At 43.7% G+C, this 19,633-nt stretch overlaps 1 protein-coding gene across 3 annotated transcripts in view; it reads left to right on the top strand.

Moving 5' to 3' along the window:
- The first annotated feature begins 1,142 nt into the window (after positions 1 to 1,142).
- Positions 1,143 to 19,633, top strand: part of MTMR2 (myotubularin related protein 2) — a 63,309-nt gene continuing 44,818 nt past the window's right edge. Inside the window, exons 1-2 of one of the 3 annotated variants that reach the window (XM_038131572.1) lie at positions 1,193 to 1,331; positions 2,952 to 4,732. In XM_038131572.1, coding sequence (XP_037987500.1) covers positions 4,728 to 4,732 — 5 coding nt within the window. In that variant the 5' untranslated portion in view covers positions 1,193 to 1,331; positions 2,952 to 4,727. The other 2 variants (XM_038131561.1, XM_038131581.1) reach the window with 2 other exon arrangements.

Here is a 19,633-nt window from a genome sequence, read left to right as displayed (position 1 = left end):
CTTCAAAACCATCCCACATCAACCTTGCTCAACAGCAGCTGATAGAGACTAAAGGAAAGAGCGACAGAGGCCGTTTCACAGCTGGATCACGCAGTCTCAGATGGGGATGCTACGAACCTGCTTCAGAATCCTCAATGACTTTTGACAACAGGAACCAAATGGGAAACAACAGAGAGAAACACATCAACTAATTTACTCCTTGGAGCATGAAGTGGGATGATGTTTTGATAACCATTCTACAGCCACACAGTATACAAATGCTTAGAAGACACAGGGTTTATCCTATTTTGAGGCAGTATTTAAACAGGAAGGTCCATCTGGATGGATGCTCCTGACATCAGATGCTCTTTGCCAACAAGCAAGTCTTTCTGGAAACCCACAGCCCTCTAACACATCCCCAGTGGTTCATTCTTTTTGCCTCATTCTTGTCAATGAGGCAATTCTTGCCTCTCAAGAGATTCTTGTCAAAATAGCTAAACATTTGAAAGACATCTGCATCCTTAATATGGGAGGCTTACGATGTCATTGTAAGCAACGCCAAGAGCTTTTCTCCCGCTCTTCAACCGCTTCAAGGAACTGGGCGTCCCACGGCTCTTCCTGCAGAACACTTGATGCCGAACTGTGCCTGCAAAGCTTTCGGGACACAGATCGCCATGGATGGATGCATTCGAGCTCTCCGTCGGGTAACTTCGCAGAGGATCCGCGCCAGCGCCCTGCAGCCGTGACTGGTGCGATTGTGACCTGCTACCTTCCACAGCCCCTGCTCCACCCACTCGAGGGACAGACTCAGTGAGGATCCTCCAGCAGATAGGGGCAATTGCAAATGTGAGCAGCACAACTGTTTTAACTGTGGGTACACAACCCAACTGGAAAACCTAACGCAGGTGAGCTGACTTCAAGAGCGATGCTTGAGACCACTTCCTTGCCCTTAGGAACGACCACCGTGCTCCGGGGATGGAGCCCAGGAACTGCCACCTCCCCTCGGTTCCCAAGAGGACAAACAGGGGGATCGCGGCCCACTCTACACCCTCACGATCCAACCCCCGCGCCCCCCGAGGGCCGGCCCGGCGGGCGGCAGCGGCGCTGCCCGGCTCCCCGCAGCCCGCGGCGGCTCGGCCCCCTCAGCGCCCCGCCTCGGCCCGCCCCCCGCGCGGCACGCCGGGCCAGCATGGCCGCTTCCCGCCCCGCCGGGCGCCGGCCGCGGGGCTGAGGGACGCGGGGACACCGCCCGCCGCGGGGCCGCCCGCCATGGAGGGGAGCTCCAGCTGCGAGAGCCTGGGCGCCGGGCGGGAGGCGGCGGCGAGGCCGCCCAGCGGCGACTCCCTGTCCAGGTACCGCCCGCCGCAGAGCCATCGCCCCCGCCCGCGGGGCTCGGCGGCCGGGGACCACCGCGGGGCGTGGGGGCAGAGGGAGGGAGCGGGGAGGGGCCGCCAGGGGAAAGGAAACCGAGGGGATGGAGCCGGTGCTGTTTGCTCCTTCCGTGGGCGGGAGGCTCCTGCGTTTCCCCGCGGTCGGGTCTCTCCTGCCGGGCTGTACCTGCGCTGGGGGTGGCCGTGGGGTGACGGAGCAGGAAGGCAGGCGTGGGCTCTGCTCGGCTGCGGCATAGCCGCTCTCTCTTTCAGGCCTTTAAGCAGAGCAGGAGATGCTACCTGCACCAGGCTCTCGGTGAATCCCTGCATAGGCAGAGCAGTGCCCCTGCCCTTGGCACCTGCGGGGGAGGGATTTGGGAGATGGGCAGCACAGGTGAGCGGTGCTGGAAGGGCAGGCGCGGCACCCGCTTGGGAGCTGCCTTTCAGCATGCTACCGTGCCCGTGCCAGGCCTTGTCCTCCTCAGGAACAAATTTCCTGTGGCGTGTTGAGCCTCTGTGTTTTTGCCATCATGTTTTTTTTTCTGAGAGCCTGACTTTGCGGTCGGAATGGTTTGTAATGCCATGGGGGTAACATTCAAGGTCCTTAAGCCACAGAAGCCAAAAGGAGACTTCTGTGTTCTTCCCACCATCCATGAGCTACCAGTGAAATTTGAATTTAGTGACTGAAAGCACATTCTGCTCGGGCCTTGTGTTTGATGGAGAAGGTTGCAGTAGGGTAGCAAGGGCAGGCACTGAGAGATCGATAGGGCTGGTGGTGTGGGAAGCCCTGGTGCTGTGGTAGAGCCCAGGAGCAGGATATCCTGGTGGCTGCTGAAGGTTGTTCTGTCCTGTTCTGGCTGCCCTTGCCATGCCCAATTTGTAGGATCACTGGATAACTCAGGCTGAAGAGATCTCAGCATCCCTGAGTCCAGCCTCCCTCTCACATCAGAGACAGCTTTAAGATCACATCAGGCTACTTCTGGCATTTACCCCGTCTGGTCTTGAAAACCTACAAAGATGAAGCGCACACAGACTCTCTGGACAGCCCATTGGCATCTCCTCTGTATCTTCCACTGGCAGTGGTGGCACTGGGGCTGCCTTTTTTGTCTCCCTAAAGCATTCCCTCCACACAGGCAAGGTGCTCCAGCCCCACTATCCCAGTGGTGCTTCCCTGTACTCCCTCTAGTTCCCTAGTGACTTTCCTGCACTGTGAGGCTAATACCTTGATGAAGTAGTCCAGAAATGCTCTACTGAAGGCTGAGCAGAGGGGGATCCTTCCCTAGATCTCCTGGTTCTGCCTCTGTTCTTAGAGCCCAGGATGCTGGTGGCCACTTTGTTGCCAGCGTCTCAAAACTCCCATGCTTGGCTATTACCCATCTGCTCCTCAGACAGGCAACGCCCAGTTTGCACTCGGGTTTCTTCATTCTTGAGTCCTTCATGACTCCTGACCCTCATTTCACCCTTCTTCATCAAATTCTTCTGTTCCCTGCTCTCTGTACTGGTTTCCTTGCGCAGTTCTACCAGTGCCTTGCCAGAACCTGCAGGCTTCTTTCCCCCTTACCCAACTGACCCAATATATTCTTCTTTTTATCTCTGCATCAGCTCAGGCAACTTGGACCCATCTGGAGGTCATTCACTGTAAGAGGCCTGTGGACACTAAAGAGAGCTTAACTCAGAAGAGCCGGTGGCTACAAGGAAGCTCCTGTTGAGCCTCTCGGCAGCGTGCCCTGCACAAATGGAACCGCGGGGAAATTGAGATGATAAATCTGTTGCTGTTGAGCATGCACAAGGCTGTGTCCTCCAAGCCCTGGAAGGGCCCAGACTCTGTAACAGATTCCTTGGGATGTAAAAAAGGCTTATTCAAAAGCTTTCAGAATCTCAAGTCTCTGCTTGAACATCTAGAGCCTGTAGAAGAAAGCTAGCCAGTTGGGAGGGTTGAATGTACTCCAGACAAAATATAGTTATTTGAAATAGATGAATGTTTTTCATCTGTAATTATTAATAAAAATGCCCTCATCTTGACTTGGTGTACGCTGTGGAACTTTTTAGTTGAAATGGTTCAAGGTTAGGGCAAAATTACAAGAGAATAAAACCAGAGTCTTGTAAAGAGAGATGCCTGGTGACCTTCAGAATGTTTATTATCAGCTTTCCTTGCCAGTCTAGTGATGCGTATGCACAAATAAATAATTGTGTATGAATTGGACAGTAGATTTATTATCATCAGGTTTTTTTCATTAAAGCTGTATTGCAATTTGATTTTATATATCACAATAATTCTCTGAAGCTAATTGGACTATTTGTATGCATTGAAATGTACTTATTTTAATCTCTGCGATTGTGACCTAACAGCTAGACCAGCTTCAAATTGTAACCTATGACACATTTTCACCAAATGATTTTGTTTAAAAAGAACAAGTTAGCTTTGGGGATGATGTGAGGAATACAATGAATCACGAGGATGCTGTCATCAGTTTTGATAATTCATTTCATTTAAAAGGAACAAAAATCAAATAATGACTCAAACGTCACTCACGCCAGAATCACCATTACCTAGCCATGTGAAGCCTTACTGAGTTGTAGTTACTGAATTGTTTTATGCAAGATTTAGAAGACTTGGAAAGATGCTAATATGACATACATACAGCAGTGCATTCTTTAGATTCTTTCAGCTCCTGGTTGGAAGTGTTATTATTTGTAGAGGAACTTAAGGTCTAGCTGCTCAAGGAGACATGCTTGATAGAGTTTACTGATATATAAGCCTTATTCAAATTCACATTTGAATAGGTGTCCTGAAGAATATTGCAGGTTTGTCTTTTAATAAAGCACGTGAGATATGACAATAAGGGCATTTGACAGTGAAAGTTGCTTTGATATTTTAGTTGATCCTAGTAATGTGCAGTACTTTTGGTCCTTGAGGAAGATGTAGGAATAATTAAACAAATGTTACCTACTTTCTGTCCCAAACAGAAAAACATTTGAAAACTCCTAATAAGACTTACAGTGTAGTTGTTTGTAGAGGGTAAAAAATTGCCAACTCTCTGTGAAAATACCGAGTTAGTTTCAGATGAGCAGGTCACAGCTAATTAACTCAGCTGCCCTCATAGTTGTGCTGAAACAGCTGTTCTGCTTTTCAAGTCTCAGCCGTCTCACCCAGTGCTGGCTTTGTGTGGCACAGCACCGGCTTCTGCAGCTCTCTGTGGTTTCCAAAGGTCAGTACTTAGGGTGGACATTCCCCTTCCATCCTGTCCTCATGGAACACACATGACCGTGAGCCAGCTATTCATAAAGAGCTGTGGTGGTATTTGACGAGCAGCTTGCAAGGAGTGCTCGTGTGTCTGCAGTGTCTGTCCAGGAACAACCCATGAGACAGAAGATGGAATGAGGTAAAACACTGATTCAAACGTTTGATGAGCTACCGTATGGTTATGTCCAGAAGAGCGAGCTTTTGTCAATGTTATGGGCTGCTTTTGTATCTCTAGAATGGCCTGAGGATCCTAGGTGAGTGAATGAGAAACCCAGTTCAGCTGTGCTGGTTATTCAGATTTCTTCCAAGACCATTCTTAAAATGAATTTGTGGGTGGGTTTGTTGTATTGTTGTTTTTGCAGATTTGAGGTTGCATACAAACCCCCTGACCTCTGGAATTCAAAGGGACAGCCAAAAAAATTCTACCATGATCTTTTCCTTTTGTGAAAGGAAAGCCAGATAGAGTTGTGTATAACTTTAGCAGAACACATGACTTTAGTGAAAAAAGTGGTAGCAAACTTCATATATTTACTTTCCCTGAGAGGTGATCAGGCATTTTGTTCGTGCAGCCTATGTGGTTATGTTCTGTAGTTTCTGAATGAGCATACATCTCTCTGTATTCCTCAGAAAAAGCATATCACAGTTCAGTCTGAGCAATGGTCCAGTAAGATACCTAAGAGGCTTGCTGTTAGGTCTGCTGAAGATAAATTTGTATTGTCTGTGCAAAAGTGTGGAGGTGATTGTATTGTAAAAAATCTGCTATAGGAGATGTCAGTGATACTTGAACATCAGTATCAGATTAGAGAAAGATAAGGCAGTGGGTAGATGTTTCCCGCCAGCATGACTGTAGCAATGCTTGATGTTACAGCTTTCTTGGTTGCCTGTTATCACCTTTGTTCTGGTGTTTATCATCCACAGAGGTCTGCAGACGCGGTGGATCCGATGCACTGCGCTTATACTGAAGCATATGAGAGCAATCATGCTCCTTGTCTTTATGTTTGCAGGGATAAGTCTGAAAACACAAACTCAGTGTAAATCAGTGCAGCGAGGTCTGTTGAACCAGTAACTCCATGAGGTATGAACTCCCCCCTTGTCTCAAATAAGGCTCTGTCAATACCTGGTCTGATTTAAGGCTGTGTTGAAGGAATTCTTTCCCCATGGGTGAGAGTGATGCTGGAAGGAGTTGGGTCTGTAAGCTGTTGGCTGAGGAGGGCTTTAGCTGTAGCACCACATTGCTACCAGATGTATGAGCTTTGCTGATTGAGTTGTTTTGTGATGAGTCATTGAAGTTAGAGTTTGAAAGGGAAGATTTTTGCCAGTTCTGGTGTTTGGTGAAATGCGAGTAGCTGTCGTTTTCTTCATGGGCTTTGAGAGCATTTCTTGCATTTGATTTCTTGTAAGTGCAAAGCAAGGTTGTTACATTAAAGACAAGTACATTGCTGGCTGAGTGTTGATAATGAACTGGTTTTGCATCTCAGGAACTTGACACTAAGCCTGCAACCAATTAGTGACTCCAGACGGGCTCATTATCCTTGATTTTAATAAATGAGTGATAATTTCTAACACTTACTTGCAACTGAAGTCCTTTCTGAGACAGAGGTGTTTTTTCCTCATGTACTGTGTATTGTGAAGATAAATAGCAGTTCTGCCTGCTTATAGATCTGTAAAACAAGGAGAATCTTTTTAATAGTCTTAGAGTTTGGGGCAGAAAATAATGAAAATAACATTTAGTGAAAAGGACTTTAGTGCTTTTAATTTATAGCAGTGAAGAGAAACCATTGCCTCTAAAGAATTCACAAATTATTTTTACTAGCAATCTTTGCCATGCACATTTCTGTTTCTGCATTCAGCAGAAGCCATTTCTACTGGTCTTGGAGTGCGAGACCTTCAGCGTAGAAGTTTTCCTCTGTCAGGCACATCCACATATCTTGGTCCCAGTTCTGACCGTTCAATAAAATGCTTTTTATTGGTGACAAAAATATTTGGGTTTAAGCATATTTTCCATTTGAGAATACAAAATGCAATTAATACTCACCTCTTCATTGTGTTGTAATTAAGGTTACACTGGTGTTTAAGTATTGTAGTTCTAGCTGCTGTACAGATGATGATGCTTTCTACGTTGAGGAGATGGGGACCAGCTATTTAATTGTGCCTTAGCCAGGACTGCTCTATTTTTAATAATGTCTGGTGGGTAATTTTACTAAGCTCTTGGAAGCGCAGTTGAGTACTGAGACTCCTTGCTAAAAGATTGGGCACGGCGTGAGTAAGTCTAAGGATGAGATGTGAAGCTGCAGTGGAGACATGAGGCAAGATCTGACAACTGGCAAGGAGTGAAGCGAGGCTCAGAACACGACTCTCTTGGGTCCCATCAAGCACTGCCTTCTCTGAAGAGAGATGGTAATGCTGTGTTGACTAGCAGTCTCTGCTAGACAGCACTGAGTTGTACACGTAGTTCCTTAACTACAGGCTATTTACAGCGTGGCTGCAATCGTAGAACCTGAATTTGAAGATTGTGGATGACCTGACAGTGTCAAATTACACAATTCCTGTTGCATGATTGTGCTCCTGATAGGTTAACACCTGTCTCGAACATATTTTGTTCCCTATTTCTGATGTTTTGTCTTCTCCCTTCCTTTGCTAATTCTTTTACACCTCGTGTGTACAGGCAAGAAATGCATTTGGAAAGGTCATAGTACCTCTTTAATGGCTCAGCAGATCAGTTGTCCACATCTTCTTTTTCATTAATCTTTTCCTGATCACCTGCTTTAGTGTTACTGGTTTTTCAGTTCTGAGGGTATCAGCAGTGTAAAAAGAGACCTGATCCATAAACCAAAGGGCTTTTGTTGACTCAGGAACTGGACTTGATCCTTGTGGGTCCCTTCCAGTTCAGGATATTCTGCGTTACCAGAAAGCTTAGTCAAGGGAAACAAACAACAGGCCTTCATAAGAAATGAAGGAAATAGTCCACAGGTCACCTTGATATATGGATGTTATGTACAAGTGTAGTTGTAATACAGCACATGAAAAAGTCTTTTTATTTGTCCATGGGAGGCCCATTCCACCTTGAGGGAAGAGTGTGACAGGAAGGGAATTAAGTGCTTGGTTTGTAGAGATGTCTGGGATAACCCAGGGAAGTGAGAATACAGGAGAGACACTGTCACAGTAATTACCCCATCTTTATTTTTAACTGAAATAACATCTTGCTTTTTTACTGCCCCAGTACTGGGAGCTAATTGAAGAAAAAAATCAGTGAAAGACAGCAACAAAAAAATCAGTGGAACTTTTCAAGTATTTGCTTTTCCCTTTCCTACCATCTGTAGTTACTTTTGCCAGAGAATGTTCTCACTCAGTAATTTTCCAGTGATTTCAAGGTAGCTCTTTTTTTTTGTTTTTCTCTTGCTTCTCTGCTATATGAATTCTTTACCATTGCTTTCTAAATCCTGATATGTTTGATGAAGTGAAAATGTTAGCAGTTTTGGATTCCATAACCCCTTCAAGGTGATTTTCTAGTAATTTTGTTAGCTCCTTACAAATGCTCCCACCTTACAGATTTGGCTTCTGTAGTCTTCTGGCCATGGCTCCAGAATCATTAATGCTAGGTCACCCAATGATTCAAATCTGGTCTGGGTCAGGTATGGGTGCGTGATCATATTTCGGCTGAACTATTTGGAAAAACAGCAGTTTTCGGGGTTTTTTTTTCCTTTGTTCTGGGAAGACTGGCAACACCTGTTTAGAATAAAAAAACATTTTTATCTGGAGTTATTTACTGTGATGTGAAGACTGCATGTCCAGACAAAGTGTTACACTCAAAACCTTGTTCACAGCCAAAAAGGCAGTGTGTTTTTATATGGCAAAGAATTTATTCTTAGCGTAACTGAATTTTTGGAAGTCTAATCACGATTAATCCAGATGCAATTAATACTGAAAAATAAAGAATAATAATGCAGTTAAAACTGTTGTACCTTTAGTTCTTGGTTTCTATCCCTCTTCCTGGTGTTACGTTCACCCCTCTTCTGCTCTTCTAGGTTCCAAAGTTGCTGATTTTATTCTGGTAGTAGTGGGTGTTAGAGCAAATTGTCAGCATCTGGAGTACTTTCCTGGGAGAAGTACAAGGTTCATCATGTTGATTTCCTGCTTTTCTCCTTTCCTCCTTTCCTGTAGAATCCAGCTGGGGTCGTTTTAGTCTGTTTGGTAAAACAAATTTACGCCTGTCTCTGTTCTTCATTGGTCTCCTGTTCCACATTGCATCTGAGTTTTTGCTATACATAGTTCCTTTTATGTTATTAGATACCATTTCTTTGTTCTCTTTGTTATCTCTGAGGCCAGTTTTGTCCAGCTCTAGGTATGCTTCTTCGGTTGACCATTGGTGATTTGTTTATGGCCACGGTCTCAGGTGTCAAGCCTGTGCCCCGTTTCTCATCCTGTGCCTCTACTCTTCCATGCCACATCCTGTGTCTCCACTTCTCCAGTCCTCTGCTGTGGTACCAGACTGTTGTATTTCTCTCAACAAAGTTACATTAGTGGTAAATATTCTGTATAGAATAGCTGCTTTTTACTGTTGTCTGTGCAAAACTGTGGTTGTACCACACACTAACAAAAATAAAACAGAGGGGATATACATGCCTGACCAGTTACAGAAATTGTAGTCACACCTAAACCAGTTAAACCAAAGCTACAGGCAGGCCAAGAAAAGGCAAGGCAAAAGTGACACATCCCAAGACCTTGAAAATTCTCTACAAAGCTTATGGCCTATGAAGAACAGTGGCAGTACTGAATGACAGGGCTAAAGGTTAACCTAACTATTTTTTTCTGTACAAAATATAACTGCTGGAGTGAATATACCTGTGATAATTGCTTTGTGTTTTGTGATCAAAGTGTTTGGTGTGTTTTTACCCCGGTACAAAATGAACTGGTATATGAATTACTGAGCTGAGCCACAGCCTCATTCGTACCTTCTGCCTTCAGTGAAAATAAAGCATTTGTGCTGTTTTTATTGCTGTTTTAATAAATCCTGTTGTTGACTTCAGCTGATATCACTGCTCAGTGGTCTACTCAAAGAGAAATGCACACATTGGTAGTAGGATTGCCTTCAAGAACAGATTCAGCTAAATCTGCCCAGGAAAGGGCTGGAGGCTGGGAATGAGTTTGGTGCAGTTGAGAGATTGAAGGGCCTGTCTGCCTGCTGTGGAGAGCAGATGCTGAAGGTAAGGGCAGGTCACTGGGACCTGTAGAACCAGAGATGAACAGCTGAAGGATGACTGTCAAAATCAGGTGATTTAACCAGCAGATGGATACCTTTAACAAATCAAAATTGATCAGCATCTCACTTGTAAGCAGAACTTATCTGAAAAGAAATGAAGAATGTGGGATCTTCTGTTCATATTTCACCCAAGTTGACTTTTGGAGTAGACTGTTCTTGAAAATTCAAGCTGTGTCTTCCAGTCTTAGAATTGGTATCTCACTCCCACGCTCCTGCGCCTTATGAGGGAGTACTTCCCAAGTCTTTTTCCTCAAAGGTGAAGCAACATGGTAACAGAGTAGTCATTAAACACTGGGGTGTGAGAAGGAGGATGTGGAGGGACTATTGTCTATGTGTTCAAGGTTTGTGCCAGCAGAGCAGTCTTGGGTTTTCAGTATTTCCACCTGTTTGGGTACAGCTTCTGCTGATCACTGCTGTCTCCAGCACCATAGAAAGACAGAGTTCACTTTTTTTTTGTTAAAACATACTCTGATTCTAGGTTACATATTCTGATTCCACTTTCTGCTTCCACCTTTCATACAGAAAAATACAGGCATCCTGCATGAGATTTTTCTCATCTGATTGGATCAATACAGAGTTCTGGTAGTCTCTGGGTTGGTGGTTTTTCTTTTTTTATTTATTTTTTTTATTTTTGAAGACAATGAGAAAGAATCAATTTTGTAGACAATGAGTCATCTCAGTTTCTCCACAGTGACTCTAAGTAGAGCCTACAGTGAGTAATTCAGATGTGACCACCTACACAGAACTCCCTCCCCATCATTGTGGTAAGGGCAAAGAGAGCCTTGAATTTGGGTTGTTCTGAACTCCAAAAAAGGAAGGAGCTATTTCTTAACTCACAGCATCCCTCTTTCTTACATATTAACTAAATATATTTGTAACTGAGAAGAGAGCAGAGATTTGTAGTCTGGTTTCCTAAGCCCCATTTCTCCATGTATGTGTATATATTTGTCTAGTTTGTCCACTGATAATTTTTCTGACATTCAGACAGTTTTAGCCATGTGTTACAGAGGAGTGAAAATAGTAACTTGTGACAAGTTTTGCATTTAAGCAAAAATGGATATAGGAAGGGAGGGCGCAGCAGTTCTTCCCTTACGAAAGTTTGATTTTCAACACAAGGAAATACCTAGATGAGAAGGATGTCATGAATACGTGCAGATTATTTTGGACAAGGCCTCTCTCAGGTTGGATAAATACATTATCTTCTGTCATTTTTGCATTTCCTTCTTCCTCTTTCCTTTCTCAAGGAAAAGGTGTCTGCAAAAGGCTATGTTAAACACACAGCAAATACAAACTGCTCTGCTGCAAGACATTGATCTTCAGGAAACCAGGGTAGGTTCTGGTTCAGATTGCTATATCTCCATGGGAAGTAGGTATCTAAAACCTCTTTACCCTCAGCAGAATCAATATATTCCACAAGTAATTCAGTAGAGCAAAGATAAGGATCCACTCCAGGAAGGCTGAATAGTTGTCTAAACTCCACTGCCTGGGTTCCCCTTGGCTAAATGGAAGCAAACACAACAAACACACCCATGTTATCCACAAGCCAGAGGCAAACTATTCTGACCTCATTGATCCTACTCCTTTCTGAGTTTCTTGGTTTTTCACATACACTGATTTCTGCTTGAGGAAGCAGAAGTGGCAGGAGGAAGTGGCTGTGGGTGATCTCAGTTTAGCCCTCATTTCAGATGAATGAGAACTGATGAACAGAAAATCCTCAGATGAGCTTGCAGAGTTTGTGTTCCTCATTTCACTGCAAGGCAGAAGAATTCGAAAGACCTCTGTTTTCAACATGTACCGTAGAAGTTCTTCCTCATGTTGAGATGGAACTTCTTGTGTTTTAGTTTATGGCCCTTGCTCCTCATCCTGTTGCTCGGCACTACCAAAGTGAGTCTGGCGCCATCCCTTTGGCACCCACCTTGGAGATACTGCTGAGATCCCTTCTCAGTCTTTACTTATCACACAAGTGCTCTGTGTTTCTGGAAACATGTTGGCCTAGGTGGAATATCAGGAAATAAAGCCCCTAAATTATTGAATACTTGTCTGACTTGAAAATTTGCTAGGGACTAATTTCATGCAGGGGCTGAACTGTCAACAGAATAAAGGTGTTCCCAGTCTTTTTTTTTCTGAGCTGAATGTGGCAGAGCACATGGCTGCGTAGTGTCTGTGAAAGCTTAGCAAGGTGTTACAGTTTTGCTAGGTGATACAAGACTCTCCACATTGGCTATATTTATACATCCTTTCCTCCTTCTTTTGATTTTTCCCAGGATGGAACAAGTAATGTCATTGATTAGTAAATCACTGGTATTTTTAATTCCTGTGGGTGTTAGGTTTATTGGGGTGAGGGGGTTGTGTGGTGTGTGTTTTAAGAAAATCAGAAAGTTTAACAATATGTGTTGCGTTCTGACTAAGGTGTTTCTTAAATAGGGACATAGGGAGGAAGGTAAAGAAAAAACTGAGACAGCACATGAACTGTGAGAAGTACACGTATATTTGGATAAGCTAAACACAACCGGTTCTTAGTACATAGCTAGAAATTGAGGTCCTGCCAGAATACAAACTGTAGAAGAGAAGTTACATCTGTGTTTTTATTGAGTTCTTGTTTCTGTCCTAAGGTAAGTACTCATTAACATAATTCTTGTTTCTCTTTCTTTCCTTAAACAAGTTAATAGATTTTTCCTAAAAAATAAAAATTAACAAGAAAATGAAAGATTTGTTGTTCTGTGTTTCCATTTTTTTTTTCTTTCTCCTTGCTCTCTGGTTCTGGACTAATTTTTGCAACTTGGCATGGGAATGTCTGAATTTGCATCAAAATCCTGATAGTTTTTTACTTGTATGTCTTTCTCAGGCTTGATAAGTTTTTAAAGGAAGGGTGTCAGTGTTTATAAGGTAGGCATAAATACTGATTAATTGCAAGGGTGATTTTAAATTGTATGTAGGATTTCCATCATGGCTTTTGTCTTTATTCAAAGTACTTGTAGCGACAGTTAGATGTTGCCAGCTCTCTTTCTCCTGTGGGATGCAGTGGGAAATCCAGGTTTGCTCTGATATAGGAGATGGCAGCACCACCAGGCAGGGCTAGTTCTCTGCCACAGGACGTCCTGAGCTTTGGAATCAGTATTTTCCACAGGCAGGGCTAGTGACAATGGGTGTTCTTGTACCAGCAGGGGACACCTGAAGTTGGATCAGTGAGTTCCCGTTTTGCCAGAGCAATCATGCAGCATGGAGATTTCCCTTGGCTGAGGCAGCTGCCTGGGCTGTCTGAGGGAGAAAGCTGCAGGTCAGGACATGTGCTGCTTCATCGCAGCCCAGGAGATCTCTTGCCAGACCTCTTGTCAATCAGCAGTCTCCCTGATGGCATTCTGTCTGTCCCTGTGCAGCACTGCTTCAGCCATCTGAAGCCTGAGGTGCTGGAATGTTTCCACCTCAGCCATATTTTTTTGACCTAGAAATAGCTTTCTCAGCTCAGGCAAGATCTTCATTTCTAGTTTAGTTCTGCCTTCTGTAGCATCTGATATTTGAAAACAAAGGCTCTAGCTCCTTCTGAACAATACCAGAGGCACCAAAAAGCATAGCAATAACCCAGTGTGTAGGAAGGTACAGAGAAGAGCAGGCAAGAGTGCGGTTCTCGTAGAAAAAACCTTGTTTATGTTGGCAGTAAACAGGGTTGTGTTTTGAACTTCTCTTCATCTTATGGGCTTGATTTATCTTCAGTGCTAAGGGCCTGTGCTGGTGGTTGGAAACCCCTAAGCTTTGGAGCGCAGACCCAGATGTGTGCACCATCTCTAGGAGATCTGCTAGACCTTCCTCCCAAGGCCTAGGGCAGAGCCAGATGGACAGGGCTGCCTTTCCATTGTGTGTCACCTGGGGGAACGTGGGATGCCTGCCTTGCCTGCTACTCCCTGCCCAAACTCCTAATGCTGCATGCAAAAGTGCTTGTGCTGGGCTGGATTTTGCAATCCAAACATTTCCATTAGGAACTGGAATCAGACCAAAATACTGGATTATCAGCCTGCTTTCAGAAGGTAGGAGCTAACTTTGCACTCCCTGGATATGGGTTGAAGTTAAGTTGGTAGAGAAGAGTCAAAATGGCAGTTCCCTGCAGAAGTCTAACAACTTCTTGAATTTTTTTTTCTTCTTTTCTCTTGTAGCTGAGGATCATCCCATACCAGCTGGGAGCTTGGTAGAAACTGAACTTCCCTTTTGTTCCTCTCATGAATACAGATAATTTTGTAGTTATCTTTCTTGTGCTGATCAGAGAATATTGATTCAGGGGTCTTATAGCTCTTGCCCTTCCTGGTTTTTACCTTCTGGATTGTTGACTCATGAGAGCATGATACTGTGGGCTCCTTGCTGTTATTAATTATATGATGCATATTGGTTTGTCTTTGGGCGTTGGTCTTTATTCTTGGAATCTTGCAAATATTTTAAACAATCAGTCTATTGTTTAGCAAGTGCTCTACATACACTGTAGGCCTTTTGTGAATTTCAGTTTAAAAAAAAAAAAAGAATGACTAATGGAGCACGAACGGTGCTTGTGACACTGTAGTCCATTGTGTAACTATTGAGAGCAAAATTTGCATTCCTAGAAAAGCTTGTTCACAGTTAAAATATAGGACATTTTCTTTATGGCTCATGGGAAAAGATGTACTGTATATTCAGCTCAGGATGCTACTTGGAAGGATCAACTTTTAAAAAATGTCATCTTCCTCCCTTGGAACATTGAAGTCAGACTGAGACCCGGCTTTGCTTGGCAACAGAAGTGACTTTTTCATTCAGGCAAGTGGCGTGGGGGGCTATTTTAGGTCTGTCACATACATGCACCATGATTTGTTTGCTAAAATGGCTTATCTTTTAGATGATGGTAAACTTTGACATTGATGGCCCTTCTAAATAGCGAGAGTACATTATTATATAATATAAATGTATGCCTTCTCTGAATGCCAGAGGCAGCCTGGCAGTCTGTGCTTTTCTTTCCTTCATAGGCATATTTGTTTATGGCTTTTATTTCTTCCCCTCTGAGGTTGTCACAGGTCAAGCAATGGTTGAACTGGGATCTTTAAATGTTTAGAAAAATTGTGAGTTCCAGTCAACTCACCTGAAACTAATAGCTGTCTGTCCTGCGTGTGCCTAAAAAGATGGTACTGGGTGCTCAGAGGGGTAAGGCTGCATCTTACATATGCTATGGGTAGTTTCCTGTGGCATTTGTTGTCTAGGTAGAATTAGTCTGTTTTGACTTTTCATTTTACTGTGAAGAATTAAGATCCAGTCACTGCTTGCTGGAGATACCACTCCTTTGTCGGTCAGTGAAATTTCTTTGGGAAAGGCATAGCCTTTTATAATGGGCACACTTGGTGCCAGTCACTGTGGGATTCCTGTTCTGGGAGGGATGGTGTTAAAATGCTAAAACTTAATTTACAGCAGCAGAGCCTGTTCATGGCAGAGTGGAAGCCAGCGCAGAGTGCCCAGCTCGTGCTGCAAGGCCCTGGTTCCGGCAAGATGCCAACAGCAAGATGCCAACGGGGCTTTCAAGTGCTTGCCTGGAGAGGGGTGTATGAGGGACTTCTGAGGACCCCTTGGAGTATGTGTGTATACACAGATAAGGACTATGGGGACCACTTAGCACAGATCCACAGAGAGCTGCTGCAAATGGGAGAGTCTGATGTGGGCAACAGCTGGGTGTCCCAGGCCAGTTCAGCCAGTACTGGCTAGGACAGAGTCATATTCATGGGGAACAAGCGCTGGTTTGTCTCCTTCTGCTCTGATGTGACCCAGGAGGTTTTTCACTATTAGCTTTTTCTTCTCTTGAAGAAACAGGAGTGTTAGAAGTATTGAGGGGGGACTGTTGTCAGTTTGAGTTTGGAAAGTGAGTGGGGAGCACTCAATACCTCTGGAGCATTATACTTGGAAGAGAACTGCCCAAGTGCTACAAGTGCTTCTATTCATGGCCCTGCTGTAAATTCAAATCAATTGGACCCAGCACTCTTGGCATCTGAAACTTCGAATTAAATTGTATTTGCCACTCATCATCATTAATTTGCAGTTTTCACCTTGATTAATTTTTAGGAATGTACATAATGAGAAACTTTTAAAAAAACAGGAAGAGAGGAAATGGAAATTTGCCCTACACAGTGTTTTTCTCATTTATAACCTCTATGTCTGAAACTGTATTGCTCAGTGGTGCATTTTGTCACCTGTTTTCTGTGTCAGTTCAGTGACTATTGAAACAAAATACTCTGTTTGATACAGAAGAAATGGTGTGAGCAGCTCATGCCAATTAGTGTCTGAGTAATTGGCACATCTTTGTGAGCAGTGAAGCAGCTGCTTGTTGTACTGACAGAGATAGAATATTCATAAAGAAAGTGCTGGAAAGGTGGCTATTTCATCACTGACTACTGATTTTGCTTGTGTTATTTATAGGAATGAGCCAGGTTAGTTTTTAAGACATTGGTACAAAAAAAAGGTGTCCTCAAGCCCTGTGCATGTACTGCAACTCAAAGTGGGCATATTTTCCAGAGATGTGTTTCCCTTCTATTCCATGATCTTTTTTGTAGAGTTCTGGGTGTTAAATTCATATGCATATTCCCGCTCCTGGATTTAGGAGGGGAACTTTAGGGATCAGAACTTAATCTTATCTTGTTCCTTTTTATGTTCTCTGTTTGTTTGTTTGTTTTGTTGTTGTTGTTTTGGGTTTTTGTTTGGTTTTTTTTTTTTTTTAGATAGTATCTTACTTTGAAGCAAGACAAAAGTATCTTTTTAACTTTCAGTCTGAACAAGTGTCATAGAATCATAGAATGGTTTGGGTTGAAGGGGACCTTTAAGATCATCTAGTTACAGCCCCCATGCCATGGGTAGAGACATCTTCCACTAGACCAGGTTGCTCAAAGCCCCATCCAACCTGGCCTTGCACACTTCCAGGAATGGGACATCCACAATTTCTCTGGGCAACCTGTGCCAGTGTCTCACCACCCTCATCACATTCAGTCCCTTTCTGCACAGGATTTACTTGTCTTTGGGAAGGTGTATATAATTTATGTTCTTGCTGATCAGAAGTATAGTAGAATGACTATATGTATACTTCATGTATTTGCTGAACAGAATGAGACACGCTTCTAAGAGCTTGCTCGGAAATGACCATTCTCAGTAATTACAGGCTGAGATGGTTCAGCCAGATCACACCTCATATTCATTCTGTGACTTCTGTCTAAGATTTTGCCAGAAGTTGTTATTTGGTTTTAAGTGATTCATGAAATTGGTTGTTGTGACTTTTCTTCTTGAGTCACATGATATAAGAGAAGAGGTTGTATGGAATGGTCATCCTTAGGGCTGATGTTCACAGAAAGCTTTTCACAGAGATCTAGTAGGGGTTTTTATTTCCTCTGGAAGGGTGAAGACAGCAAAGTAAAATGTCCTGGCTTTGGAGTATGAAGAATGTTGTATTAAGTTCCCAGCAACAGGAGTAAGGATACAGATAGAAGAGCTCAGTCCTGCAGAGATGGTGCATTTGTCTGCATCAAGTTAAAGTTCAGGGCTTCATGGCTTGATTCTGGCAGTTTCTTTGCATCTTTGTGCTTATCTTCTACCTGACTTGGGTTCACTGTCATGCTCAGATCCTCACAAGGTCAAAGCACCCTCTTCAGAATCTTGTACTTGTGCTTTCTACTTCTTGTACTTGCTTTTCTACTTTAATGGCAAATGCCATTTAATGATACTTTCTAAAGTGGCTTAAGACTTTATCACGGCTTTAACCCGAAATATTTCCCCTGCATGTTCCCAGTCTAACAAGTCAAGTTTGTGCATCACAGACACTTCTGTTTGCAGCTTCTTTCCATCTTTGTTGACACTTTAAGTTCAGCATGCTGGCATACCTTCAATTCTGCTACGGGTGCAGTAATACCTTTCAATTGCCTGAACAGGAACCACCGCAGGGCATCTGTCTGACTCTAAATTATGTCTGAAAACCATCTGGCATATTGTGGGATAGTCCTAATAATAACAATGAACACTTTATCAGGAGTTGAGTCACTGTGCTCAGTTTCCAGTGTAATACTCTTACTAGTTGCATGTATGTGTTCCTTATAGCCAAAGGGTTACTGCTGCGTGCAAACACTGTATAAGACCATTGTGCCGACAGCTCGCTTTTGGACCATTTATCATTCAAAATCTGGCTATAAAGAAAAACATTTAAATAATAAAAATAATTATCAAGATGAAAGACAGATCAGTGTTAGTTGCATCCTAGACCTGTTTCCTGCTTCTGCATGGGGGAGGAGTGAGGAGAGGAGTAAATAGGGATAGCAGTCACAGGAGTAAGGCTTTCCCTGAAGGTGCTTTTGACCTGTTTAAGGGATCTCTTTTCATACTTAACACAGACATCCATCAACAAGGACAAGGAAGAGCTGGGCCTGAAGCATGGGGAAGATGAAAGCTCCAGGAGGTCCCTGGTCATCCCTGGTTCCTCATAGGAACTCACTTATTTTTCTGTACGCAGACTCAAAGTGTTTTGTGAATCTGGGTATAAGTTGTTTTCCAGAGCCTTAATGAGGTTCAGATCTAATACCATAATTTTGCATGTTTAAGTAGTATTGCAGCTAGCAGTGACTGGCATAGCTCTAGTGATTTTTAACCCTGGCTGAGATCTGTCCAAATGTACCTGTGTTTGTCAGGGGCCCCCCAGCCCAGCACTTACATGTGCCCATCATGCCGTGGCCATCCCTCAGGTCTGCTCTGTGTTGCCTTACTGATGAAATGCAGCTGTTGGGGGTTTGTCCCTGTGAGAACAGAATGTCCTCAGTGGGGTCTTCAGCACATTAAACTGATGCCAGACATACCCATCAGGCTGCCAAAAGTACTGCATGAGACAGCTTTAACTTCACATTGGCAAAAACTGGGATAATGTGCAGAAGCCATGACAGAAGCACAAGTAAATGGTTTGCCTGAGATGATGCAGAGGGGCTGCTGGCAAAGCATGGAGGGAGCTCTGGTGTCCTCACTCTGAGTTTGTGTGCCAGACCCAGGATGCTCTCCTGTTCTCCCCCACCCAAAGGCATATGAAACTTTGTGGTTTGAGGATCTTTGCTGTTGTATTGGCAGCAAAGGAGAGCTAAGATTGACTAAACCACTGAAACTAATAAACTTCTCATGTGCATGCAGGGACATCAGATTAATTAGTTTGCTAAGCAGTGGAGCTGGAGCTATACAGCTGCCTGACAACGATAAGAGGAGGGAGCCACAAACCAGCAGACTTTCTGCTGAACGCTCCTTCCTTCCATCTCAGCTCCCTGGAAATGGCAGATGAGGAGAACAGAGGTAGCGAGCCAAACATATGCAACCTATGCATACTGTGCTGAGCTGCATAATCCAGGGCTATTGTTCGCTGTGTCTGCAGGCATGGCTTCCCAAAAGCTCCTACTGCTGTCACTGGAGGGAGGCTTCACTGGTGGCTTCTGCAAAAGCACAGGGACATTGGTGTGGGGAACTTTTGAAAATCCACTTCTAAAATGCAAATGCTTTCCTTCTTTAACAGCCACTTGAAGCCAAGTGTAATCAATAAACACAAAACACTTTCACAGCTCAGACATGCTGTGGATTATAGTTCTCCCCCTTTTTCTTTTTTCTTTTTCCCCTGCATAATGCTGTTTGCCCCTTAGTTTGAAAGTGAAATTAATTAACAATTTCATAAAAATCTTTGGTTTACAATGATTAGATAATCGCTGCTTGTGTATTAAGCAGTCACTGGGAATGTATCTGGGCAGTCAAGTTGTGTCAGCAGGAAAACTGGTG

Source organism: Motacilla alba, chromosome 1 (genome assembly GCF_015832195.1).
Source record: "Motacilla alba alba isolate MOTALB_02 chromosome 1, Motacilla_alba_V1.0_pri, whole genome shotgun sequence".
Classification (NCBI taxonomy): Eukaryota; Metazoa; Chordata; class Aves; order Passeriformes; family Motacillidae; genus Motacilla; species Motacilla alba.
This window is presented reverse-complemented; position numbering and strand designations above follow the sequence as displayed.